Below are 27,652 nucleotides of genomic sequence, written 5' to 3'. Positions count from 1 at the left end.
ATGGGAAGACATTGCAAATGTACTTGGATTTTAGGTCGCAGGCCACCCAAAACTTGATCCCAAACTTGTCCGGTTTACTTGCAATATACTGCAGGAAACAGCACCGAGTCTTTGATGGGAAAAGCTGTTCATCAACGGTGATATGTAGACCAGGGTTGTAGCACGTGATGCAGTTGGTGACAAATGATCCCCACACACTGGAAATTGCAGCGAACTTATCAGTCTTTGCTCGATCACTGTGGGTGGACTTGTCATCAAAGCGTAGGTGTTGCATGATGTCTTGGAAGCGGTTTCGTGCCATAGTTCCAATTATCTGTGGGTTTCCCAGGTTTGCTGACCAGCAGTCATTTACCGATGGAACCCTGTAAACCCCCCGCAAGATGACAATTGCAATAAATGCCATTAGTTCAGGGAGGTCCATGAACCAATGAACATGCTCCGTTTGCTGTGCCGTCTCCCTTTCACCCCAATAGAACCGTACACTGCAGATGGAGAGCCAACGGCTAAGGCCAGGAGAAGTATCTCGAGTCGCCTTCAGAGCTTCCTGTGTTTCATCACTCTTGACATGCTTCATAGCATTCAAGAATGGACTATTCAACATGCACAGCAAATGGAGCATGTTCATTGGTGGAGCTTGCAAGGGAGTTGGCTCGCTCTCATGTAGCTGCGAAGAAGGCAAGAAAAGATCAGTTGCTTCGGACACAACCCTCCACACCGAGCCCTGGAAAAAGGGCCACGTGTCAGGTCGAACACAGATGCAAAAAAAATCAGGCCACTGTGCGATGTGTTCACTGCTACAGGTACACATGTGGTAAATGCAGACGACAGATACCGTGGCAGTGCCAGGATTGTGAGTGATTGCTGAAAATGTTGAAATGTACTCACTCACTTTTTATCATTATTTGTAAATATGTGTACAAATGGTTGGTTTTTTGTACTGTTTTCATCAATAAATGTCAGCAACAAAGGACATACAAAGGACATGTGTTGATTTCTCCCTAAGATGGCAAACTGAAACACTCCACTCCCCCACCCCCTCAATCACTCACCCCCACTCCCCTCCCTCCAGAATTCCTAGGTAACGACCTAATATACATATGAATGACTAGCCAATTTAGCTTCCACTTCCAGCATTTGACTGCTCTCCGGCTTTTAAAGGTAGAACGGTAGAAGCCTGGAAATCCCAGTGTTAACCCGAGCAGCGAAACTCCGCGGTGATCTGAAAATGATGTGCCGGGAGTTGTGCCGTTCTCGGCCGCATCAGTAACCCTCGAGCTCCCGGCTAGCTGTTGAGCTGGTGGGTAGCAGACGCCTCTGAAAACGTCGAAGCACTTTTGCAAATATGGGATATCTTGATAAACCGAGCAGATATTTGATGTTTACACAACTACTTTCTCGCCTGAAAATATGTTAAAAGTTTATTTTGTGACCCTGAAAGATTAGTATGAGTAATTTTAAAACTTAGTAGCGGCCGCCATTGCTGGAAACTGGAGTTTGGCTGGGCCGCGCTATGAATTCTGGGATATGGTAGTAATTTGGACAGCCTTCGGCGCGTCGCTGTGACGTAATCGGTCTACAAATGCGGCCTCAGGAGGATGCAGCCCATGAATTTGGACATGTCCAGAGTATAATCGCAGCCTTTGCGGTTAGAAAATTGCACTTGATCATGTCGCGATATTATCGCAAATGCGATATATCGTTCAGCCCTAGTGGGGTTGTTTCTCGTCCAACATCAGTGTTTGATCTCACAAATGCACTTCTGGAAGAATGATCAAATATTCCCAGAAACACTCCTAAACCTTGTGGAAAATCTTCCCAGAAGAGTTGAAGTTTTTATTGCTGCTAAGGGTGGGCTGAAATCACATTAAACCCTATAAGAATGGCAGACGAGCAAATACGTTTATGCATCTTTAAATTCTCCTGTATTGTTACTTAGTGTAAATCCAAGATACAGATTCTTTTGGTTAAGTCCAAACTGCAGCCATGGACAGCATTCACAGTTATAGCTGGACTCATGCTCTGTCCCCATACGTGTGATATGCTAACTTTGTGCAATGTAATAAAAAGTACGTACATTTACATGCGCCATTTGGTGCAATAAAGTTGGGCAAACAACACAGCGTTCTGTAACCTACTGGTTTATTCGATCAGGAAAGTGGAACTTTGACAGACTAAGTTAATTTTTAACTGCACAGATGTTAATTCGATATTTTTCTGTTTGCTTTATTAATGCATTTTATGAATATATTATCTTAGCACCAAAGCCAACAGCAGCTTCTCCTTTCCAGTTCTGAATTGAGACAACAGCATCCATTCAGTACAAAGTACAGTGCAAAAAGAAGGAACAAACGCATGTTTAAGAGCTTTGATACTGTCAGTTGGTTGAAGAGTCTCAAGAGACATATGGAGGCTGTAAAACGCGTGAAGGATTTCAAATATCAAGTCAGCAAACAGCTACTAGTTTGATCCTTAGACCCCTTTGCTCTCTGTAGTCAGGCTAAGAAAAGATTTTATGGTAATTACCTGTGGTTAGGCTATAAAAACTGTCATTCTAATTTATTTACGCATATAAAAAAAGCTTAGCATAGCACTTTTTTCACACATGCAGCTGTGAACTTTTCTAGACTTGTGTGTGAGCAATCAGCTCAGACATTAAATGGTGTTTAACCTGAGAATTTAGTAGTACAGGATGACTTTATGTGTGCTACAAGGGAGCTAAGGGGTGGGGGCAACATATCAGTGTATGAAAAACTAAAACTTCTCAAGATAATATAGTGGCTCGCTTTTGACTCTGCAGTATGGCACAGATAGTCAGTGAAAGCTGCTGAGCTCTCAAAGTGAGGAGACTATGTCAGTTTCCTCAAGCACTTTGGGGTGATTATTGAGATGGATGCAAATAACTGCTGACATGGTTGCCAATTGAGAATATTTACCCAAACTTTTCTTGCTCCCTGCTTTAAGTTGCCTTTCTCAGTGTGTAAAGGCTCTTGATTCACAGTATAGTCATAGTCAAGAGGGAATTTGTATTTCTGCTTTGATCTCTGCAAATCAATGCTTCACGTCTTAATGAATTACTGAATAGAGAAGCTTTTAGGTGTGTTCAGGCTGAATGGATGATTCAGCTGTGACATGTTTTGACAAAGTCACCTCACCGCACAATAGTGAAATAATAAGAATTCATTTCAATGAAAGTTTTAACTGCACAAATACAAAACTGGAATTAGCTTTGACATCTTGGTTATCTTTTATTTTTTTCCTGTCTGCATCCCGCTCTCTCTCCCCCCTTCCCTCCCTTTCTTTTACTTCCCCTGTCTTCCTGTCTTTTCTCTCTCTAGGTGGCGGTGAAGATAATAGACAAAACCCAGCTGAATCCAACCAGCCTACAGAAGGTGAGTTTATGTTTTATGACCACATGGTAACATTGATGTCTTGGTTACAGTGTTCGTGGGCTTTTCCGATAGACTTTCCCGAGTTCTCCCCACTCCCCAGGAGTGCTCAAAAGCTCCTCACTTTCCCTAAATTTCGTCACTCCAGTGGTTTTAAACTTAAGCCAGTCCTCACAAAGAAAGCTATCCAAGTAAATGCACAGACCGGTACACATACAGTCATCATCGCAGATTAGAACATGTGGAAGGAAAGCAAGAGCTGCCAACATCACCTACTGCGAGTCTAAAAATAAATCAGGTGTGCAGCTGACTGACTGGAATTCTTTTCATGATCATGACATTATCGTAGCGCGGCTCACCAGCGCTGCTGCTCTTTTACTTTCCGGTTTTTGTAAAAGATGAAAAAATTACCTAGCAACTGACTGACTCATTTTGATAATGGACAATTATAACAACCACACCTACATAAATGACACTTGATGGTGTCTTTGTAGGCCACCAGGGTGGGAAAATGTTGCCCCCTACAAGCTTCTTAATGACAAAATAATTGCGATTAGCTTCTAAATAGTGCTTCCACCTTATGTTGGTCTGAATGGAGATGAGATGAGTGAACTCGGTGAGTGAGTGAAGGCTGGCCTAATCAAGCAGAGTGTAATCATAAAGGGCTATTGTGAGACCAAATCTGGTTCACTGCCGAAGTCCTTCTTTGGCATCTGTAAAACACGGTGGTTTTTCGCCTATCAGGGCATTTCTAACACGATTATATTCCTGCAATTGTCTTGGATCTTAATGGGATCCGACGGCAATTCTTTAGCCAATCAGTGTGTAGTTGCTGTGAGAGTTTCAAGCTCTCAGTTCCACGCTCATCTAATCTGACCGAGATAATTCTCGTTGTTTGAGCTCTTTTGTGTCGCAGCCTATTGTGTGGTTTCTAATCTGTGCACAAAGTGAGGGTAATGAACATTTTGTTTTGTGCGTATGTGGTGGATTAATATTCTGCATAGAAACTGACTGGGACACTGCCAGATTGGGTCATGAGGAGTTTCATACCGGATGGGTTGGGTTGTCCGCTGTGTAGTGTTGAATGTAGCAGGACAGATGTATCACGTGACCGTGCAGCCCAGTTGATCAATTATTCAGTGGGCTTTCATATGTGAGCTGCAGCACTTATACAGCTTTTTTTAATATATAGGGGATAAAGTGTTTTTAATATTACATCATACAGTACATTGGCGTTTGCATTCACATTAGCAGATGATGTCAAATGTTCTGTATTTGTATCAACTGTAGAGTCTTGTTATGTATCCTTATTTGGAGCATATACACAGTTATATATTTTCACGCCCTCTGCTCCATACTGTAGATTCCCGTAATAGTATACAGATATGCCATCTGCAATGCAGAAGCTCGTCTTGTAATGCAGCAGCCGTCTCCTGGACTGAATCGATCGTCTCATTGACCCAGAGTGTCCTATGCTACCCTTGTAAAAGCTCCATCACGAATACATTAAAGGGAACATGTGCTTTTTATATACAGTTTTCTGCTTGGGCACTCTTTCGACCTTGGACTGATCAAATAATGCCTTGGAAAAACCAAAGAGAAGCAACATTGCAGTCATTTGCTCTGTTTCCTGTTTTTTTGGAGGTTTGTATTGCTGCTGATTATCAATTGAAAGGCTGGAAAAATAATAACAAGTGGGCATCGAGAGTGCAAAAATGAGAAATCACCACTGTGCTATAATATGTAGTGTGGATAATTTAATCTCGCATTTTATCAGAGCTTTTCATAGATCTAATTTTATTTTCAGCCGTGGTTTTTGCTTTTAACGATGATGAAAACAAGATTATGGAGATTCTTTTTTTCTATGATGCGTTTGTATTGTGTCGTCTAATAAATCTAGCATTTCCCTTTATGTTTCTGTTCTATTCTCCATTAAAATCCCCCAAGTCACACCCTGGCAGGCTGACGCATTTTCAGTTAGGTTCACATTTGTTTGTTTATTTATTTTTCAGTCCAGTTATAATTAAAATTCAAGAAAACACAGTTAAGGTTTTTTTAAAAAAAAAAGAACCAAAAAAGAAAACCTTTACAATATTTAAGATTAAAATAAAACAAAACAAACCATGATCTTACCAAAGTCAGTCATGATATTTAGATTTTTCATTCACTCTTAAATGTTTCCTGGGTGTACAAAATATTCATCCTGGTCACTTTGTTGGGTACACGTTACTAGCGCTTGGCTGGACCCTCTTTTGTCTTCAGAACCATTAATTCTGCTGCTGGAAACATTCCTCAGAGATTTTAGTCTGTATTGACATGATAGCACACATCCAGGATCCATGAATCTCCTGTTCCACCACATCCCAAAGGTGCTCTATTGGATTGAGATCTGGTGACTGTGGAGACCTTTTGAGTACAGTGAACTCACGGTCATGTTCAAGAAATCTGAGCTTTGTGACATGGTGCGTTATCCCACTGGAAACGACCATCAGACCATGGCTACACTGTGGTCATAAAGGGATTGACATTGTCAGCAACAATACTCAGCTATGCTGTGGTGTTTAAATGATGCTCATTTGGTATTAAAGACCCCAAAGTGTGCCAACGAAATATCCCCCACACCATTACACCACCACTGATATGTGGCATTTGTTCATGCTAAATTTGAACTCTAGGTTCTGAACACTGCAGCAGATATCGAGATTCATCAGACCAGGAAACATTTTTCCAATCTTCTAATTGGTGAGCCTGTATAAATTGTACCCTCAGGTTCCTGCTCTTAGCTGACAGGAGTGGAACCTGCTGTGGTCTTCTGCTGTAGCCAGTTCCTTCAAGGTCTGACATGTGCGTTCAGAGATGCTCTTCTGCACAACTTGGTTGTAACGAGTGATTATTTGAATTACTGTTACATTCAGCTCAAGACAGAATGTCGCTTTTCGCCTGTCTTCTGGCCATTTAAAGTCATTTAAATCACCTTTCTTCTTCATTCTTATACTGGGTTTGAATGTCCTAAATGCTCAGAGTTGCTGCCAGTTGATTTAATGATGTCATATTTGCATTAGCGAGCAATGGAATTTGTGTCTACCTAATAAAGTGAGTATATTAAAATAAGCGATTTTGTTGAAGGCACTCTTCAAATTACAAGTCTAGACCTAATTTCACTGTAATGCTTGAGGCTGTTTGGGCTGCTCTATGACCCTTCACCAATGAGTAGATGCAAAATTTAAGCAGCTATACACAAATTCCCCCCTTTCGACATCGGTATCATAGTAGTTTTTGTATTTTTACTACACAGCTGTCTGGACAGCAAATTGATTATCGTGTGATGTAGATTTTCATGGTTAAAATGCTGGTCTGCATAGCTAAGTAAACTATATCTGGAGGCAACACTAAATACGTGGATCGAGAAGGATTGTCCAGTGCATTTAAAAAAAAAAAAACTAATCTGGACTTGATTAGACCTTTTGTACGCAGGGCAAACATGGAGAACATTTGAGCCATTCATGCTGACTCTGTTTCAGTGTGGGTTTGAGATGCCTGATTGGGCCACATTATTCCTACACTCCCTGCCACTCTTTCATGTTAGCCTGTCAACAAATTCCTGGGCGTACACCTGGAGAAGGACCTCGGCTGGTCCCTCAACACCAGCTCCCTGCACAAGAAAGCCCAACAGCGTCTCTTCTTTCTGAGAAGACTGAGAAAGGCCCGGCTTCCACCACCGATCCTGACCACCTTCTATAGAGGAACTATTGAGAGCATCCTGAGCGGCTGCATCACTGTCTGGTTTGGGAGCTGTGCCATATCAGACCGCAAGACCCTACAGCGGATAGTGGGAACAGCAGAGAAGATCATCGGGGTCTCTCTACCCTCTATTGAGGACATCTACACCACACGCTGCATTCGCAAAGCCACCAGCATTGTGGCTGATCGGACACACCCCTCTCACACACTCTTTACACTCCTGCCATCTGGAAAAAGGTACCGAAGCATTCGGGCACGCACATCCAGACTGTGCAACAGCTTTTTTTCCACAAGCCATCCGTCTCCTCAGCAAAAAGGGACTGACTGATAAACACGCACACACACACATACACTAACATTATCACTCAGCTTAACTCAAATACCTCAAAACATTGAGACTGGACTGACTAACCAACACAAGCGCAAACACACTGACCTACACCACCAAACCATCGCACACACCAACCTGTAAATGCTCTTTTGCACAATATTATTACTAGATATATTATATATATTTTTTTTTTTTGCACTAACTTGTCTTGTAGCACCTTGGTTCCTGGAGGAACGTTGTTTCGCCTCACTGTGTATTTTTAAACTGTATATGGTTGAAGTGACAATAAAGTTGAACTTGAACTTGAACTTGAAAATGCTACTAATATTTCTTTTTATGGTCTCAGAGGAGCCAGGCTGTGGGCTCACCATCTGGCACTGTAGGCACAACCATCGCCCTGTCAGATCTTTTACTACCACACGCATGCACATACACGCAAACCTGTATGACACACAGAGACATAAGCAGAAGATATTTGGTTTATGCAGAAGGCTCTAGCTGGCAGAATCTCTGGGGATTTTTTTTGTCATTTTTGGCAACATTATGCACACATTTATGCATTAGTGTAGCTAGCATCCTCTCTGATTAGAATTAGCTTTATTTCACATCAAACAGCACTTTAACACTTATTTTCTTAAGCATATCTGTGTGAGCCCACAGTGTCCCGATCACTTGATTTTAAAGAGGGGTTAGCAGAGGCCAAAATGAGTCATGAGGTTACAGCGAACCTCCCCTCTTTTTCTTTATGGCCCATTGGCCCTGATGTGACTTTGAGGTGGTTTCAGCCCCAACAGGAAATGAGGTCAGCTTAGCATCCAAAGCACCTCCTGAGATTCGCCACAGGAAATGCATCACATGTCATCTGTGGTCAGGGTTGTTGACGTTGTCATGGTTTTAGGCATTTTAGCCCTAAAATAGGCCTCTCCGCTAATCCCCTCCGAGCAAACGCTGCGCTCATCCCATCATCCCAGCGCTTTCTCTTTGTAATCTGTAAATAAGAGTTGTTTTCTTTTTCATCGCTTAAAAGACGCCAATGAAATATGGAAGGTTGCATGATTGGCATGTGGTTCTCTTCTGTTACACATGACATGTAAAAGACTGAAGAGCATGAAGAGGGTAAATTAAACCCCAGAAACACTGGCAGCTTCTCTAGTTATTATTTTTAACATGGCTCAAAGCTGCAGTACCAACCTTTACCCTCACTCTTATATCCGAGTGTGACTGTGTGAGAAACTGCTCCGAACAATACACGGCGACTCTGTTTGTGTATTCTACAAAAAGCTCATTATGGGGTCAAGCTCTTGTAAATGGGTGTTGTTGATGTCTGTCTTGTGCCTGCCATTCTGCATTAGCCAATGAAACGCTGTTGAGCCTATGGGCTAGCGAAGCTTTGGTCTTGTTCAGATGAGCGGAAGGTGATTGGACGGGCAGCACTTGTGTTTGAGGTGAATCATAACACAACTGAAACGCTGGCTAAGATATGCACAGATTTACATGTTTGTGAATATTTTCTGTTCCATAAGACATATTATACAAGCGTTAAAGTGAGTTTTGGTGTAAGTAAAGTGTGTTTTGGTTTTGTGGATTATGAATAACGAGTGGCTCATAGTTGCAGAGTGATTGAAAAAGATGTGTGCCTTTTCTTGTTGGGTTTTAGCACCTTGGGAGTCGAGGATGGGATTGTTTCCTGAATATCAGTGATGCCTGTCTGTTTGTCTTTGTCTCTCACTGTCTTTCTTGGAAAAACAGAAAGCTATGGTTATTTACTGATATGTGGTTTTTTATGTAATATTTGAGCACTTTAAACATGCACGCACGTACCCATTAGAGGGATGAGGGCTTCCAGACTACTCATCCTATCAATAATCTCCATGTTGAATGAGCAGCTGTGCTGCTGTGACTGAAATAGTCCAGCCAGTTCTTGTAAGTGTTCCCAGTCTGATATCTGCTCCTTCTGTATGGGGACTGCTGTAATTAAGGCTAGTTTGGGAGACTGGGTGCCTCTGGGTGGCTGGAAGTAGGTCACTGGCACAGACTACTGAGATTCAACCGCATTGCAAATGATGTGTGCGATGCAAATTTGTTGTTTTTGTAGCTCTTTCTGTAATCCTTGTCTACCTGAAAATCTGCTTTATGCCAGGCTGTGACCCCCCCCCCCCTTCCTGCATCTGTAGATATTATTGATATTAATAGTAGATTGGATCAAAGACCGCTAACTCATTATCTCCTGTCAGCCTGCATGGTGGCTACATCCTTATTGAGCTTATATCGACAGACACAGTGTTTGTTGTTGTCGTTTTCCACTGCCCTTCTCAGATTTGTTCTAATTTTTGTTTCCAAGTGGCTGCACGCGTGCTTCCCATGTGAGGGGCTTTAGGGCAATGACGCAAACGAGAGAGAGAGAAAGAGAGGCGGAACAAGGCAGAGACGGGAAGAGATAAGAGACTGAGATAAAGCACTGCCTCTATAATTCATCACTCATCCAGAATATTACAGATTTTCTGTCTTGACCAATGCATCAGATATTAAAGCACGTGCATGGATGGATGTGTATCGGAGGTTCTAACTTTTTTTTTGGGGGGGGGGGGTGTTTTTTATTCTTGTGTAGTGCGGTAGATCTTCTGGTTATTGTGTCAGTGTGTTTCCACTCTAATTGACTTTGTTACCACGGGGGAACCTCTCAGGCCAACATGGCAGTTGATGAGTATGGAGCAAGGTTTGCCATGCAGAAGCCTGCTATTCTGAGGCACTTGGATCAGGAAGATTTTTGTCCCATAACAAATTCAGGCTATAAAATCTGCATGCATACATTCCTTTAAAATGTCAATCTCAAAATAGTTGCATTAATGTATAAACGTGAGTGTATATATCGTACATGTACATCGTACAAGTGAACACCATACACTCAGTCTGTAGGAACTCTATATTTGTGCCTGTTAATATGCTGTAAACTGTTTTCATATTAGTACAGAAATAGATCACACAGATTAGGTACAAAGCCATGAGAGGGATGCTAAAAGTTTTTGCACAGTGAATTTGAAATCAGTCAACATGTGATGGAAGTGCAGACTTTCAGCTTTAATGCAAAGATGTTTAACAAAAATTTCCTATTAACCATTTAATTTTCATACATAGTTGCTCACAAGTATTTGGACAAACTAACATAATTTTAAATATAAGGACTGTTTTTGATAGTTTGATGAAAATCCTTTGCAGTCAGTCACTAAAGATCACCAAACGCTGTTTCCTCCCATGAGATCCTCTGTGAGGGCCCGTCACTGCAGCCACATTCAGATGCTGCTTGTTTGTGGGTTGATCTGCATTCAGTTTCGCCTTCAGTACCTGAAAACCATGCTCTGTTGAGTTGAGATCACGCGACTGACTTGGGCATTGAAGAATATCCAATTTCTTTGCCTTGAGAAACTCTTAGGTTGTGTGCTGTTAATTCAGTTTTGCAGCATTTGGCGAAATGAGCAGAAATGAGCACACAGAGTATCGCCTTGTGCACTTGTTCAGAATTCATCCTGCTACTTCTATCAGCTGTCACATCATCAGTAAACACCGGCGACCCAACAGTGACCTCCTTCCACTAGCAGCAATACATGTTCACGGCATAACACCGCCTCCACTAGAGGTGGGAACCATACATCCCACGATACGATATTATCACAATACTTAACGCACGATACGATATTATTGCAAGTTTTTTTTAAATATTTTGCGATATTCAGATTCTGTACATAAAGGTAAACTTTATCAATATTCATTTGATCTAATATCAAAGTCTCGCACTCAGTCTTTCTCTCATTTCAGTCAGTTTTATTGTTGACAAACTGAACGGTTTGTATTACAGTCTAGCCCAGCTTAACTGAATGCAACCATCTGGTACAATTATAGCTATTTTGAACTATGAAATTTATGAAAACTATGCAGCCCATTCAGCAACTGAAGAATTTGAAAGTAAATTAAAACAAAATATCATTTTACATTAAATAAAAAAGTTTTAAACCTATCCCCACTAGTGGCTCCAGCGCTCCAGCGCCCCCCGCGACCCTGAAAAAAAAAAAAGGATAAGCGGAAGCGAATGGATGGATGGAAAAAAGTTTTAAACTTAATTAAAATAAAACATGTCTTAAATTAAAATAAGTAAACTGTCATGTTTATTGCTGCCAAAGAAAAAGTTAAACACATTTGGACAGTGAAGGAATGTCAGGATTCTTGCTCAGAAAAAGGATCAACATGCTCTGAAGTCAGAGCACAAAAACCTTTTTTGTAACAAAATATCGATTTCTGCTGTCCCTGTATCGATACATTATTAGCAAACAAAATATCACGATACTACACAGTATCAATTTTTTCCCCCCACCCCTAGCCTCCACCATGTTAGACAGGTCATGTGGTATGACCTGCCTAAGTCTAACCTGACCTTCTTGTTCTTGAGTGTAGCCAGTGGTTTGCACCTTGTAGATCCTCTACATTTGCATTCATGAAGGCGTCTCTTCATTGTAGACTTTGACAGTTATACATCTGCCTTCTCAGGAGTGTTCTTGATTTGGTTAATTGCTGAGAAGTTGTTCTTCTTAATAATGGAAATCATTCTTTTAGCATCCGGTTTAGTTGTCTTCTGTGGTCTTTCGGGCCTTTTGGTGCTGCTCAGCTGGCCAGTGCATCTCTTTTGGGCCTGATAATTAAAACGGTGAAAAGCTATAAAATGAAATTCAGATATGTCTGTATTACTGTGATCTGTCATGAAACGCCAAAGAAGCTCGCTTACTTAATAGGGATGAAATATAATTACATTTTTTTGCTATTGTCAATAAATGTCATTAACATGACGATGAAAAGGACATTTTTGAAACTTTATGATGAAGATTTATTTACAAAAAAAATGTCTTGGACTGCTTATTTTGTACTGTTGAGAACATTTAGAGCAGTGGGAGGAGTGTGGGCTTGCCTCTGAATAAACTACAGTGCCCATCTACATTGTAAAGAGGGAAAATGCCACCGAGTGTGCCTTACTGATGTGGTTTTAATATTTTCCGGACAACAACGGAGCTCTGTGGCACTGGGAAACAATCTATGCTAGTCTTCAAACCACACTTGTTTGGGGGGAAAAGTGTTGTTTAGGTTTAAGAAAACTTGAGACTTTTTCTTGCATTATTCGTGTGTGGGCGTGGGTGTGTTTTTTGGATGTTATGAGAGGAAGAAAAGAAAAAGTGAGGCAGGTGAGCAAGTAGAGACAGGGACCCAAAGAAAGAATTAGAGTGAGAGTGAGTACCTGCATGTTGTTGAACCAGACTGTGGCTCAGAGGTCCCACAGAGTCAGGCCTGCTCACACTGGTGTAATAGCTGTGTTTGATGACCTAGAAACATAGACTATCCCGGCACTTATGTAAGACCTAAAAGGCCACTGAAAGAAGTCGAACAAACACGCTCATATAGACACACACACCACAATACAGTATCCATTCTCTTCGTTTAATTTGACACATTCGATAACGACATATTTTTCCTCGTTTTTAGAAAAGACCGTGGATCAAAGCGTCGCTCAGTTTTCACTGAGTCGAAGCCAGCAAATGGCAAAAATCTGTGTTCTGCCTCAGGTGTGAAATCCCAGTCGTGTTGGCGTTGAAATTTAACACTCAAACACAACCTCAGCAGAGCTCTGCTGAGAATCAGCAGAATGTAGACGATTCAACAGCACCTCTAAGTGGCTGCAGAAGCTCGTCTGACATAAACAGCCGTGCCAAGACTGAGTTTTAAATGATTCTGCTTTCTGACTCATCACTCAGATGTTGCACAGGGAGGCTCAGAGAAATTAGATTTTCCTTTAGCCTCCTGTGGCTGGGTAGAAACTTTCTCCCTCTGCAGTAGAGGAACCTTCTTCTACATTTTGTTTTCTACAGTTATGTGACTAAGGCATCAGCATCATTTCTGCATCTTTTTTGCATGCTAAGATGATTACATTAGGCAGCAGATGTCTGACTGGCTCTGAGCCTGTGTACTGCCTCTCTGCAGTGGCTGGCTGTGCGTGCGATGCTGCTGACTGGCTGTTTGGACAACCGATTGGCCGGCTTGCTGGACTGCAGCGTGTCGGTGGAGATGTAATTCTCTACCCTGTCTGTGTAGGGCAGGGTTTAGCACAATGTTGTCGCTGCGCCATGTTGCTTCACACAGTCCAGTTGTCCTGTCATCCTCAGGTTCTCTTATGGTTTCGAAGATCCGTGTAATTTATTGTGGCTGAGTTCCCTTCACTTAACTCCTCTAATCAGTGCTTAATAAGTGCTTTCCCAGCAGAGCCCGAGCTGACACTAAGTGCTCATTGATTGTAATTTCATTTGACATGTTTGTGGGTGCATTAAATGTTCCTGTCTGTCTCTACAGCTCTTCAGGGAAGTCAGAATAATGAAGATTTTGAATCATCCAAATATAGGTAAGCCCAAACAGCAACCTACAAGACCCTCAGTGAGTTTGGATTAGTATTTCCCTGTGAAAGCACACTGTGTAACAAGTGATCCCCATTAAGTTACTGCCTTATCCATGAAAACATCTCACACTTTGATAAGATTGTACTTTCCTTCTGCAAATTATTCTTTTACTTAGAATACTGTCCAAAACTCATGATCCACACCTCATTTTTTTCTTTTCTTCTTAGCTCGTCTTGAGCAATAGTTCTCTAGGCTTTCTTAAGGACTTTTAAAGTTTTTCTTGGAACATTGGCTGCAGGGAAATCTCCTCCATGCCATGCAATATCACCTGGAAAGTGTCTGATTGAAGCAAAGGTTTTCATTCGTCAGCGTGACAGTGATCCCCAAAACACTGCCAAATACAGTAAAAGCATACCTGGAATAGAAAAACACACAAAGGAACACTATCAGTCATGTTGGCCTCCCCAGAGTCTGGGTGAAAAAGCAGAGTGGGATCAACTTGAGAGTAAACAGAATAAGAGGCCGCCAACATCCAAAGAAGAGCTTTAAATGTCCATCAAGATGTCTTGAGAACTATTCCTGACAACTACTTAAACTACAGTTCAGGCTGTGTTAAAGAATAAAGGTAGTCATACCAAATATTGACTTTTAGGCTCCTTAGAGTTGCAGAAACTCTGTTTTGTCTTATCTACTGTGTGTTTGAACTTGTTTAAATAAATCGCAGAACCTGCTTCCCATTTTCCTAGAAAAATATAAAGAAATGATCACATCTTGATCTGACTGTACAAAAGTACAAGCATAGTTAGCAAATGGTTTAATGCCACTTTGTACCATGCTGGCACCATTCAGACTCTGTTAAGAGTTTTATTGCATTAGGATAGACCAGACCAGCAAGCTCAGCTTACACCAAATCACAACCTTCAATTAGCTTTTGATTTACTTCATCTCTGCCTCCTTTCCCCACTTTCTCCTGCAGTGAAATTGTTTGAGGTGATTGAAACAGAGAAGACTCTTTATTTGGTGATGGAGTATGCCAGTGGTGGTAAGTGAAGCATTAATTCATGTCCACCAAGACATTTTGTTAATTTTTCTGAGTGTCACTCTGTTGTGTTAGTTTAACTCTAAAATTCATTGCAAAAATGCTTATTTACAAATCTGTCACTCCAGCTAGTCACCATTTCAAATTAAATATTAAACATGTTATTTGTTGGGTTACCTCAAAGCAAGCATTAGTACATGGTTATTGATGTGATTTTTATCAATATACTTATTGATAATTATATATTTCTTCTTTCTACAGGTGAAGTGTTTGACTATCTAGTGGCTCACGGCAGAATGAAGGAGAAGGAGGCCAGAGCCAAGTTCAGACAGGTGAGTCATCAGTATCGCAGCGCTCACGCCTCTGTCGTCATTCCCTTACTGTTTTTTGAGAGAAGACTGCATGCACCAAGATCAAGCTTTATCACTGACTGCAGAGGAAAGAGGGAACAACTTCCTTTTAGATGCTGCTCTGACATCTAGTGGTGCTGCAGGAGCAATAAGGCATCTACAGTAGTTTGTGAATTTACTAGTTTCCTTTCATGCTTGGCCTGAAAGTGAACAGAATTCAATTTTATTTTTATTCTTTTTCCTTCGGTGTAACGTCGACAGGGTCAAAATCCAGATGTGTTCATTTATGTCTGAGTGCATGCAGGTTTGTGGCCTCTTTTAAATAATAGCTTGATTAAAGATCATGTGCAAATACTAATAAAATGTTTTGCTTGCATGAAAGCTCTCTTTGTTTGTTTGTCTCACGTTTTGAGATAAACAATGTCACTGCAAGAATCTTATACAATATCCAGCCTTCTATTTTTCTTAACTGCTAATTCAAATATTAATTTCACTGGAGGGTCTGAAGCCTTTTCCAGCTGGCATAGCATGAGAGGCGAGGTGCACCTGATCAGGTAGCTAGTCTTTTGCAGTTATATTCACATCTGTGGCTAATTTAAGGGGTTTCCACACCTGTGGAAATCGAACTCTGATTCTGGTTAATTTTCCCCTTTCGTGCAGTTAGTTTGTGCAGGTGTGATCAGACAAAACAACCGCACCGTGACAACTGGGGGGAGGTGGTCTGGAACGGTTCATTTATGGTGTGAACGTAATCCAACCCCGATCTGAACCAACTACCCTGGTGTATGTTACAAGTTTAAGTTAAAAAACAAAAATCCCGTAGAAACGTATTTTTGTTTTGTTTTTTATTCTAACTGCAGGAAGATACTATAGATGTGCAAAGGTCTGCATGGGCTAGCAACTAACTGAAATGAATGTAAATTCAGTTTTCTCACCCAACACCTTCTTCCTGTATATACCTTTGTTGCTCCCGCCCCAGCCAATGAGTGCGCTGAATGTTCTCACGTGGTTTGTTGTGATGCGTTTTGGTTCACTTGGATTTCACTTGGATTTTTGTCTGTGTGAAACCAAACCAAACCCTGGGATGAAGCTGCTAGTTTACAAACTCATCAACTGATTCAGAGTAAACAAGCTATCGGTGTGAAAGCGCCCTTAGAATCACCAGCTAGTCCTACGAAAACAGTTTGTGAACAAACTCCGGTTTGATTAATCAATAAAGAAAAGGCTGCAGTTTGTGTGCATTTCTATGTAATGTACATGATATTGTACATGTATTTAACTGTCATGATGCCTGTTTTGTTTTTTGTTTTTTTTAATATTTCAGATTGTGTCTGCAGTGCAGTATTGTCACCAGAGGAGGATAGTACACAGAGATCTAAAGGTGAAAGTTTGTGAGACAATTTCTCCTCACGATTATCCACATCAGTCACTTCCTGTCTGTGTTGACAGTCCACGGTGTGCTTTGCCTCTTTTTCTCTTCACTGCAGGCAGAGAACCTGTTGTTAGATGCAGATATGAACATCAAGATAGCTGATTTCGGCTTCAGCAATGAGTTCACTGTGGGCAGCAAACTGGATACTTTCTGTGGCTCTCCGCCATACGCTGCTCCCGAACTCTTCCAGGGGAAGAAGTACGATGGTCCAGAGGTGGATGTCTGGAGTCTAGGGGTTATCCTCTACACACTGGTCAGCGGCTCACTGCCCTTTGATGGACAGAACCTAAAGGTGGGCAGCTGTTTTGTTTGTTTGTTTGTTTGTTCTAAGTAGTTCATATTGACTCAGGAACTACTTGGAAATTTTAATGTTGCAACTGGTGATAAGCTTGGAAAAGTTTTTTCTCTGTGAGCACTTTCCACCTCTGGCTGTCCACATGTCGATAAAGTGCTCTGTGTGTTTCAGATAAAATGCTTATGTAATCATCTGATCTTAAGATCATATTGCACTTGGGTCTTGCAGATATTCTCAGTTGTGTGCATTCAGACAATACAAAACACTGATACAGTGTACATAAAGGGAGGAGTTATTTTTCTACCAGGTTTCATCATGGTTAGTACAACTGTGGTGTTGCTCTTGAGTTGAGTTACAAATTCCTTTATTAATTGTCCACATCACAGTTGAGAGTGAGGAAAAGCTTTTTGAGAGACAAGTCGTATAGAAAGAAGAAAAAACAGAAACCAACAGTAAAACTACAAATGCAAATCTTTTCCTCTGAACTTCAGCGCATTTTATTAAAAAATATTTATTGTCCAAATAATTATAGCTGAACCGTAACAGTGTTAGTAATTAGATCTTTTATTCATCAGTTTGAATACTTCTGTTTGAGTATGAAATAGCTTGAACTCCAAAAGCCTGATTACCGTAAATGAAGTTGGGCCAAAAAAAAATCTGAGCCATTCTGACAGACTTATGATGTTCACACGAGGTGGTTACTTCAACCATAAAAAATTAAAGGTGGAATTTACTGTGTATTGTGTGTAATGAGACATGCGCATGAATTCATGTTCCTTTAATAAAGCAACAGTTTGGACTAAATTTAGTCAGATTCACTAATGTTCACAGCAGGGCTGAATGACCTGCAGTGTTATAGGCGCATTGATCAATATCTTTACAGCCACAAGTACAGCATGTGAACACAGCCAGCCAAAACGGAGCCATAGGAGAATAAATATTTGACTGGCATTCACCACTTGACTCTAAATAGCTACTGAGTGCACACTTGATGAGTAAATAAGCAACATTATAGAGCGATTGTGTTGTTTACGCTGGGGTCTGCTCCTTTCAAATGGCTTACATGGGAAAAATGATGCTGTTCCTTTTATTGTTAAACTTTGTTGCTAAATTCTCCTCCTGTCTGTCTGCAACTTTGGTGTGCAGGAGCTGAGAGAGAGAGTCCTGCGAGGAAAGTACCGTATTCCCTTCTACATGTCCACAGACTGTGAAAACCTGCTAAAGAAACTGCTCGTGCTCAATCCCGTGAAACGAGGCAGTTTGGAGGTAATACCTGTGTTTGCATTGATGCAGCTTAACAGTTATTTCCTCTCCAGCAAGTAGTCAAAAAGACAGTCGTAACCATGTGGAGTGATATTGTTTTAATGTCATGGAAGCAGGTAATTGCCACTGTTGGTTGGTGGAAAACAAAAGAATGGTTTTAATTTTATAGCCTGTCAGAGGAATGATATTCTTCAAAGAGTGGACTTAAAATTTGATTTCACTACAGCCTTCATCAACAGAAAAACTAAATGGAATGGAAATAATCCTTAATTTTGTGTGCAAAATCCTTATACGATGTGCATTCATTATTATGAGCGTGTGTTGGGCAAGTTACTTTGAAAAAGTAATTAATTATAGTTACTAATTACTACTTCAAAAAAGTAACTGAGTTACAATATTCTAAAAGTAATTAATTAATTGAAAAGTAACTATTGCGTTACTTTAAAAAAGCGTTTAACCCTCTGGGGTCCAGGGTATAATTGGCCATTTTTAACTACTCCACATTTTACCTTTAAAAACTATTTACTTTGTCTTGTTTGGTATCATTCTTTTCAGCACAACCTCACCTGTCTGAATTTCATTTTGACATACTGTATTAACACAATTGATTTAAAATCAGACAAAAAACATAAAATCTGAGTAGAAAAAGTTATTTTTACTGTAACAACCACAAACATGTTTAATGAATCATATTTCATAACTTTAAATGCAAATATAAATTGTCAATTTTAAAATCCTATGCACAAGTTTTGCAAACAAAGTTATTTGCATCCATTTACCTTTTACCTTGATTTTTTTAAATAACCATTTCAAACTATTTACATAACAATCAGCTGTTCTGCATTCAATAAGATGCCACAAATGATTTGTGCCACTCCAAAACAATAATTTCTGTCCACTATAAAGGAAAACATCACAGCCTGATACCTGCAGGTCTGACAGCAGCAGGTGTATCACTCCTGTTTCTACCTGGAGACAGCAGTCGCCTCATTGTTCTGACACACAACACAAAACTATCCACAACACTACACACTAACTACACAAGACAACACATTAACTACACACTCCAAACACGCTAAACGTCACAAATCTCTCACATATCAAAACTCGCTCTCTCTTTTTCTGCTCTCTCTCTCTCTCTCTCTCTCTCTCTCGCCGTCACTCCTAACTTCCCCTGTTTTTTTGGGGGGGTTTTTGCTCATAAGCAGAGAGTGCTTGCTGCGCTGTCCTTAGGCAGTAAACGCGACTAAGCTATTGAGGAAAAAACCAGAGTCATTTTTATCATGACTCTGGTTTTACGTAGCCTATCAACACAATTTATAAACTGGTATATTTCACCTTGTTTCTTTGTCTTTAAGTGGTCATGTGATTGGCTTACCACGACTACTTTATTCTTCCTCAGTCAAACAGCAGCTCTCATGCAATTGTTTTGCCCCCTGAGCTCCAGGTGTTGTCCTAGACAGTGATTGTGATTATCATCCGCGGGAGCACGCGCAGCTGCTTAAAGCTGTAGCGCCCAGATTACTTACGTAAACAGCTACTTCCGTGCAACTGATATAAGATGCGGTAAGCTGAACACAGCTTCAACCTTCTGTTTGTTGGAAAATAGTAACGGACCACATTTCCTTGTTAGTAACTGTAACGGCGTTGTAACGATAGGAAAGTAATTAGTTAGATTACTCCTTACTGAAAAAAGTAATGCCATTACTTGTAACGGCGTTATTCCCATCACTGATTATGAGTTTTTCTCCTTTGCAAATAGTGTTTGGACACTCATTGTTTACAGGTCAATATCATCCCTGCATTCAGACCCAGGCTCAATAGTAAAGATTTCTCCAGTAATAATAACAATTGATCGCCATGTTGTCAGACTTTCGTCAAATTCCTGTTGCGTGTTGCATAACTGATTAATTACGAGCCGTTAAAGAAGATATGCATGATTTTTAATTGCCTTCTTTCTTTGTCAGCAAATCATGAAAGACCACTGGATGAATGTAGGTCACGAGGAGGAGGAGCTTAAACCTTACATCGAGCCTGAGGCGGACTTCAGTGATTCATCTAGAATAGGTGTGTGTTTGTGTTTGTGTTGATCTCATTCTTTGTCATTTAAAATTCTGGGATTCTCGCCGCTAATGTTAACTGACTCCATCACTCAGAGCTCATGGTGACGATGGGCTTCCCTAAAGATGAGATCACCGATTCCCTGCAGAATCAAAAATATGACGAAGTCATGGCCACTTACCTGCTCCTGGGAAGAAAAGCCCCGGAGGTGAGTTTGTTTGACTTGCGACTCATTGATCGCCTACATCACCTCTGCAGTGAGTCATGTGACCACATCCGCCTTCACGTTGCAGTTCGAAGGGAGCGAGCCTCTGGCTAACAGCATCCTGGGTCAGCGACAGCGGCCGACCAGTGACATCAACAACAGCTCCAGCATTTCTCCCGCCCATCCCAAGGTCACGCGCAGCATCTCGACCAATCAGAAGCAGCGCCGCTACAGTGATCATGGTGGGGATGATGATGATGGTGGTGGTGGTGGTGGTGTCGTAGAGAAGCCAAGTAAAGTAACCTCATCCTTCCCGGCTCTGAGAGTGCTGCGTGTTGTGTAGAGGGAAGTTACTCTCAGTCACTGATGATTGGCCGAATGAGTGTACACTGCTGAATAGACCTCAATAAGCTTTACAACAGAAACATTTTCCCACCGTTGACACTAATTTAGGAACTTTCCATTCCTTGTGCTCTCAGATTTATTTATGGTGGGGGAAAAAAGTCTTTAAAACCTCGACAGACTAACTTGTTTGCTTAATGTGGTCTAATTTTCCTAAACAGTGAACCAACGCTTAAATTTCAAAATCAGTGACTCAGCCTGCACACTGCACTGGTTGTGTAGCAGCTTCCTCCTAAGTCTTGTGGGGCCATTGTGTTTGGCGCCATCTTCTGGCTTGCTGCTTTCCTGCAGCTCCCTCAGGAGCAGCACCTCAAAGCATGTGGAGGGAACAGCTCTGCTTGATATGTGCTCACCTTGGCTTCTGTATCTGTATAACTCGATGCTGCCTCTGAAAGATTCGATGATGTATAAATCCTGGCTTGGATTGGCTTTGCTTGATACTGTCCTCGTCTGTTCTTTTTCTCCTGAAAGCTTAAATGTTGGAGGTGTAGAAATAACGACGCGCTTGGTTAAACATAAGTAAGTCCAATCCCGTTTGTTTGTGTGTGCGTCTCTCCTAGTGGGTCCGTCTGTGCCGCCGGCGGTATCGTATACAAAGCGTGGCCAGGCTTTGAGCGTGGAAAGTGACCACAGGGAGGAGTGGGACGGAGCGCGCCGGCTAGAGCTCAGCACTTCAAAAGGAGACGTTCCTGCCTCACCCCTGGGGGTGCAGGAGAGGAAGAAAACCACAAGTGCTGTGGGGGTGAGGAAGTGGGCACTGTACACTGCGTACTCCTGAATAAACAACTTTTGACAGAGCCGTGTTTAATACTCAAGAAAACGTTTTGTCCTTTTTATATGATTCACAGTAATTTTAAGTAAATTTTTGTTGTCTCTCTGCACAAGCAGACCAACGGGTCTATGACTCGCAGGAACACATACGTGTGTGAGCGATCCTCCACTGACCGCTATTCAGCTATTCCCAATGGCAAAGACAGCAGGTACGTGCTAACATTTAGATCAATCTACAGATCAGTTTTCACACCTGTAGTACTTTGCTCTGTTTTGTGTTGGTTTCTTCACATACACTTAAAGATACAAGTGAACTAAAATGCGTCACTAGAAACCACATGAGAACGCTGAGTTTGCTTATTGGTTGGAAGTGCCTGGGGCACAGCAACAAAACTAATAACAGGATGGAAGAGTTGTGATCTGGGCTGGCAAGCAGTGGGTTCATTTTATGCTTAGTTGCTACATTTTGTGCACTCTGCTGCTTCCCAGAATGCAAGGCTTACCTGGCTACAGGAAGGCATGTAGCCCAAAGTTGCAGTGCACACCTGGTAGCTAGCTCAGCTTAAAGGTTTTCTTTCTCTCTTTATCCATCCATCTGACACACACTGAACAGCACCTCCTGTGGGTCTACAACAGGGGTGGGCAACTCCAGGCCTCGAGGGCCGGTGTCCCTGCAGGTTTTAGATGTGTCCTTGAACCAACACAGCTGATTTAAATGGCTAAATTAGCTTCTGAACATGTCCTGAAGTTCTCCAGAGGCCTGGTAACCAACTAGTTATCAGGTGTGTTGACCCAAGGTGAGATCTAAAACCTGCAGGACACCAGCCCTCGAGGCATGGAATTGCCCACCCCTGGTCTACAAGAAGGCACGCCAATGTCTTCTCTTTGGGTGTCACCTGACTGGGCTCCATGGGCTAGGGCTAAGGCTCGGCCACCAGCCGCCCTCCCTCGACAAGGAGCAAAACAAACCAGAGTTTGATTTCAAGCGGGGCAGGTGTGAAAACACCGTGCATGCATGTTTTTCCATGCTTATGAGCATCACTATTCCTGTTTTTATTTTATTTTATTTTATTTTTTTTATGAAAGCCACAAATGAGAAACTTGTGGTTTCACATTTGTGAATATGCTGTTTAAATAATATGAATTGAACATTTTATCTTTATCTGTACTCTGCTTCGGTCTCCAGTTTAACCGAGGTGTCAGGGAGTACCCCGTCGACTGCAATGAGCTCCACACGACCTCGTCACACCAAGTCTATGTCATCATCAGGGCATCCTTCAAAGAGCACACTGCCCCCCATCGATGACAACACAGAGCTTAAAGCCAGGTGAGCAGCCGAGTAGGTGATGGAGATTACAATGGTGTATTTTTTTTAAGTTAAATGTCAACATGATGATTTAAAATCTCAGATTTATTTTCAAACTTTACAATTAAAAAGGAAGAAAATAAATCTCCATAGTAGGGCTGCAAAGATTCAAGTAACTTAAATAACTCAATTTTAAAAGAAACTTTCAGTGCTTTGTTTAATCCATGACTGTATGGCGCTCAGTCGTCACCATCTAACCAGTTTAACGTGGGGCCGGAATCAGTCTGCACACACAGCTGTTATCGTGTTATGGTGAGCTCAGGTGGAGTGAAATAAAACGTTTTTCTAGCATCCAAAACCCGCTCGTTCTTATAATCAACTTTAAAACCTTTACTGGGAAGAAGCTGATAGCACTCGTTAACCAAACTATGTGTTCATCAAGCGCCATTGTGAAGAAAAGAGAACTTTGCTCCCATCCACCACCGTTTCTTTTACACAGCATGAATTCTACAGAGGTTAAAATAAAAGCACGTGTGTAGAAAGTGAGATGAACAGATGAACTTTTAAAGTCTGGCGCGATGTTTAACTTAGCCAGCTTGCTGTAGGATGACGGCAGTTGTCCTACTTTTCATTGGAGTGATACCTGTGACTCTGAAGGGGGCAAAGACCATATTTAGTTTAAGGCTTTAGGAACATAATTTTCTGGGTTACTTAATATAGAATATAACACTCACAGATACACATGGACATCGTGAACACACACCAGATCTACCTCATTCAGGAGATTTGGTAATATCACCCCCCCCCCCCCCCCCCCCTTTTTTTTTTTTTTGACTCGCATTTGACATAATGTTCTTTTAAAAATTGTATTTAATATGGCACATAAATGATTATTTTTTTCTTAAACACATGCAAAACGTTGCAATTTCTAATCAATGGAATAACTGATAGAGTACTTGATTACTGAAATAATAATCAATAGCTGTACGTATGTCCAAACAATGGTAAGAATTGGTATATGCCTTGATAGCTGTGGCTCAAAAATAATCATGAAACAAAAATAATCATGATGTTTATTTTCACAGATCATCATGCAGGTGCTCCTCAACATTTAACAATGAGAATCACAATGTTGAGCAAATGTCCTTGGGTCATCACTTCAGAAACAAATTACAAACATCTGTTGGAACAGATCATGTGATTGCACCTTAGTTAATTTTTTTTTTATATTCATTGCTTTGATTTCACTCAGCAAATGGAACAATTAAATGTACGGTCTGTGTCTTTAAAAGCAGTCTGATGGTCACAAACTGCTGTTTTACCCTGCACGCTCACACAGTCATTCAGATTCAGCAGTGGCGTTAAAAATGTACTTTTCATCGAGAAATACCATAACTTCATTCTAAAATACAAACAGAAATGTGCCAGATGTTCATCTCCTCCAACGCGTTTTTCTTATTCTGCAGCTCGTCTCCACGCGGCCCCTCCACCTCTCCGTCTGCACACAGTATTAGCACCCCAGAGAAGAACCGTTTCCCCCGTGGTACCACCAGTCGCAGCACTTTTCACGGAGCCCAGCTCAGAGACCGCCGCAGCGCCACCTACAACGGACCTCCAGCTTCACCCACATTGTCTCATGATACGGGGGCTCTCGCTCAACAACGCAGGGGCACCTCTACAGGGATCATTAGCAAGATCACCTCCAAGTTTGTCCGCAGGTCAGTGCTTTGTACCTTAGAGTCGTTGCACCCAGCAGTTATTGTACCACCGTGGTCTCAAACTCAGAGCTACATGTTAAACAAATATTTGACTGAGAACAGCTCAACGCTTTCAAAACTGCAGGATGTAAAGCCATACTTTACTAATTTATACTTCCTTTGTGCTAAGGTGCTTTTATTATTGAAGGGAAATGCAGGTTCTACAGGGAGAAACATTCATGTGCTCCTGGTGTAGTCCCATTTCCAGATCAGGAAGTCGTTCTTCCTGCTTTGTTTTGTTCAAACTTACAGTACTGTGCAAAAGTCATGAGCCACCGCTCGTTTCTTCTTATTTTGCTTGGATAATGGAAGACAAGTGCAGTGATTTACTTAAATGTGCAAACATACATGGAAATAACATCTGGTTTGACCACTTTTATTTTTTCAACACAACCTCTGTCTTGTAATTTCTTTAAGTAGTCTTGAGGAATATTTCTCCAGGCTTCCTAAAGGACATTCAGAGCTCTTCTTTGGGTGTTAGCTGCTTTTTTTTTCCTGCCATGTAGAAATAATGTTTGGTTTGATGCTCTGAGGTGGCAAATCCACGACTGAATCTGTGTTTTGTTTTCTATTCAAGTAGTATTCTTTAGCTGTGTGTTTGGGATCATTGTACCACTGAAAAATGAAGTCCCTGCCAACCAGACATTTTTCAGATGCTGTTGCATGCAAATTATTCTATTTTTGACAGGATCCCAAACCCCACTGGCTGAAATGCAGCCCTAAACCACAACAGGAGACTCCAGCATGTTTTACAGAAGACTGTAGACACTCTCTCCTGCCATCCTTTATACTTATTGATGGCAATTTATACCAAAACGCTCCTTGAAAACAAATTCTAAAGAAATGAGCAGTAACTCAAGATTTTTGCACAGTACTGTACATTAATTATCTAAATCAGAAAGTCACTTTTCTTTCTAGTCTGACACCAAATTAATATACAGTTATTTTTTAAATAGATTACAAGGCAGTTCAGAAAAGGACTTGAGTTTCCTTCCATGCTAGCAGCTCTGTAAGGCTATACTTGGTAAAAACATGCTAACAGGCTCACATTAACAATACCAGGTGTTAGCTTTATCATGGTCACTGTGTAAGTTTAACAAAATAAAAAGTACAGCTGAGGTGAGGTGAATTATGTTGCAGGTATCAGTCATTGGACAAATTATTAGATGCATTCAAATCTCGATACACAACAAAAATCATCCCTGGACATACTGTGTGTCTCTGTGTAAAAGTTACTGAAGTGATTAAAGGAGTTGCGACGTTTGTTCGGATTCCTTTATGCGAACTTTCCAGGTATAAAAATGAAGGAAGCGTCACGCTCTCTGCCTGTTTACTATAAATGCTGCATAGTTTCCCCAGTCCTCTGTGAATATCACACATCCACACTGCCACCCCTCGTCATCCATACAGCAGTTAGCACCTTCACGCTGGTCCATCTGGTGGAGGCTCACAGCTTTCTCTCCTTTTCTCCCCGCCTAGAGCTCTGTCTTTCAGGTCGACCCAGAGGTAGGAGAACATAACGCTTGCTGCACTTGTCACCCCCGTCCGAAATAAACCAAACCTCTTTGTGCCCACTATGACCTTGGCCCGTGTTTCCTTAACCCCTTGCGTACTTGCCCACTACACCACGTCCTTGCCTACTGACACCCTTTGTTATGCAGTATTTCCCTCCCTTGTGTCCACTGCCTCTTAAACAAACCTCACGGCTCACCAGCTTCTTCTGTACTAAGCCACCAGATATCTGCTTCTCAAGTTGCTAGCTTTCCTCTCCTTATTCTCCCCCATCCTTTGGCTGAGCTTAACAGAAAAGACCAGGCAAAAATCCAGAGGCCGAATGGACTGTCTAGAAACGCTTTTCCGCTCTTTGCAGATCAGTGGGGATTAAGGAAAGGTAGCGTATTGTAGATGGGATGATGCATTTGGTTAATGTGAGCTATAATAGAATGACCCTCAAAACAAAGACCGTCACAGTCACCTCATTGTGTGCTGAACCCTGATACCCAGGAGTGTGGATTCTTTCCTGGCATGATGCCTGACACCCCCTCTGTGTCCAGTCATGATGGGGGTGGTGTTTAGTAGTGAGTCGGGGCGGGGCTGCATGTGTTGATATGATCCCAAGGGAATAACGAGTCTGTTCCTGGTTTATTTCAGGGTACCTAGTGAGGGAGAGGCCAGTGCCAGGACAGAAACACCAAGGTAAGAATTTGTGAGATGTCAAGTTCACAGAGAACGTGAAACCCACCTCTGCCTACTTCCCCTGTCCCCGCTCTCACTCTCTCCCTGATGGTTTCTTGCTCAGGAGTGCGTCTGGTGACACTAAGGAGGACGGCAGTCGGGATTCAAAGCCTCGCTCCCTGCGTTTCACCTGGAGCATGAAGACCACCTCCTCCATGGAGCCCTCGGAGATGATGAGGGAGATCAGAAAAGTCCTGGACGCCAACAGCTGCGACTACGAGCAGCGCGAGCGCTTCCTGCTTTTCTGTGTCCACGGCGACGCTCGCCAGGACAATCTGGTCCAGTGGGAGATGGAGGTGTGCAAGCTGCCCCGCCTTTCGCTCAACGGCGTGCGCTTCAAGAGGATATCGGGCACGTCCATCGCCTTTAAGAACATCGCCTGCAAAATTGCCAACGAGCTCAAACTGTGACAGCAGATGGAGCCCCAGTCAGTCTTTTCTCTGGTCACAGTCTCATCTCATCACTGGATTAGTGTCGACTCGCAGGACAAAATTCAGCACTGACGGTCCTCGCCATGCAGTATCAGGGTGGACTCGGCTGGTAAACGTGCAATACTGGCCACGAATGTACTGTACAGGGTAGTGGATCAGAGAGATATTGCAAAGTTTAACGTCTGTGACGGAGAGATAGCAAAAAAGAAAACATTAAAA

At 41.8% G+C, this 27,652-nt stretch overlaps 1 protein-coding gene across 4 annotated transcripts in view; it reads left to right on the top strand.

Moving 5' to 3' along the window:
• Nucleotides 1-27,412, top strand: part of mark1 (MAP/microtubule affinity-regulating kinase 1) — a 38,822-nt gene extending 11,410 nt beyond the window's left edge. The window contains exons 3-20 of one of the 4 annotated variants that reach the window (XM_085369233.1): nucleotides 3,336-3,389; nucleotides 13,843-13,891; nucleotides 14,863-14,928; nucleotides 15,187-15,257; nucleotides 16,600-16,656; nucleotides 16,763-16,999; nucleotides 18,149-18,268; nucleotides 20,233-20,332; nucleotides 20,422-20,534; nucleotides 20,620-20,824; nucleotides 21,494-21,675; nucleotides 21,822-21,913; nucleotides 22,891-23,031; nucleotides 24,477-24,728; nucleotides 26,247-26,273; nucleotides 26,638-26,658; nucleotides 26,919-26,963; nucleotides 27,067-27,412. In XM_085369233.1, the coding sequence (XP_085225359.1) occupies nucleotides 3,336-3,389; nucleotides 13,843-13,891; nucleotides 14,863-14,928; nucleotides 15,187-15,257; nucleotides 16,600-16,656; nucleotides 16,763-16,999; nucleotides 18,149-18,268; nucleotides 20,233-20,332; nucleotides 20,422-20,534; nucleotides 20,620-20,824; nucleotides 21,494-21,675; nucleotides 21,822-21,913; nucleotides 22,891-23,031; nucleotides 24,477-24,728; nucleotides 26,247-26,273; nucleotides 26,638-26,658; nucleotides 26,919-26,963; nucleotides 27,067-27,412 (2,178 nt within the window). Of the gene's footprint in view, nucleotides 1-3,335; nucleotides 3,390-13,842; nucleotides 13,892-14,862; nucleotides 14,929-15,186; nucleotides 15,258-16,599; nucleotides 16,657-16,762; nucleotides 17,000-18,148; nucleotides 18,269-20,232; nucleotides 20,333-20,421; nucleotides 20,535-20,619; nucleotides 20,825-21,493; nucleotides 21,688-21,818; nucleotides 21,914-22,890; nucleotides 23,032-24,476; nucleotides 24,729-26,246; nucleotides 26,274-26,637; nucleotides 26,659-26,918; nucleotides 26,964-27,066 lie in introns of all 4 variants that reach the window. The other 3 variants (XM_085369234.1, XM_085369232.1, XM_085369235.1) reach the window with 3 other exon arrangements.
• Nucleotides 27,413-27,652: the final 240 nt, after the last annotated feature.

This window comes from Diplotaxodon limnothrissa, linkage group LG13 (assembly GCF_057381915.1).
Source record: "Diplotaxodon limnothrissa isolate DT_005_m linkage group LG13, D_limnothrissa_male_GT1.1, whole genome shotgun sequence".
Lineage (NCBI taxonomy): Eukaryota > Metazoa > Chordata > Actinopteri > Cichliformes > Cichlidae > Diplotaxodon > Diplotaxodon limnothrissa.
Note: the sequence above shows the minus strand (reverse complement) of the source record. Positions and strands in the feature narration are given on the sequence as shown.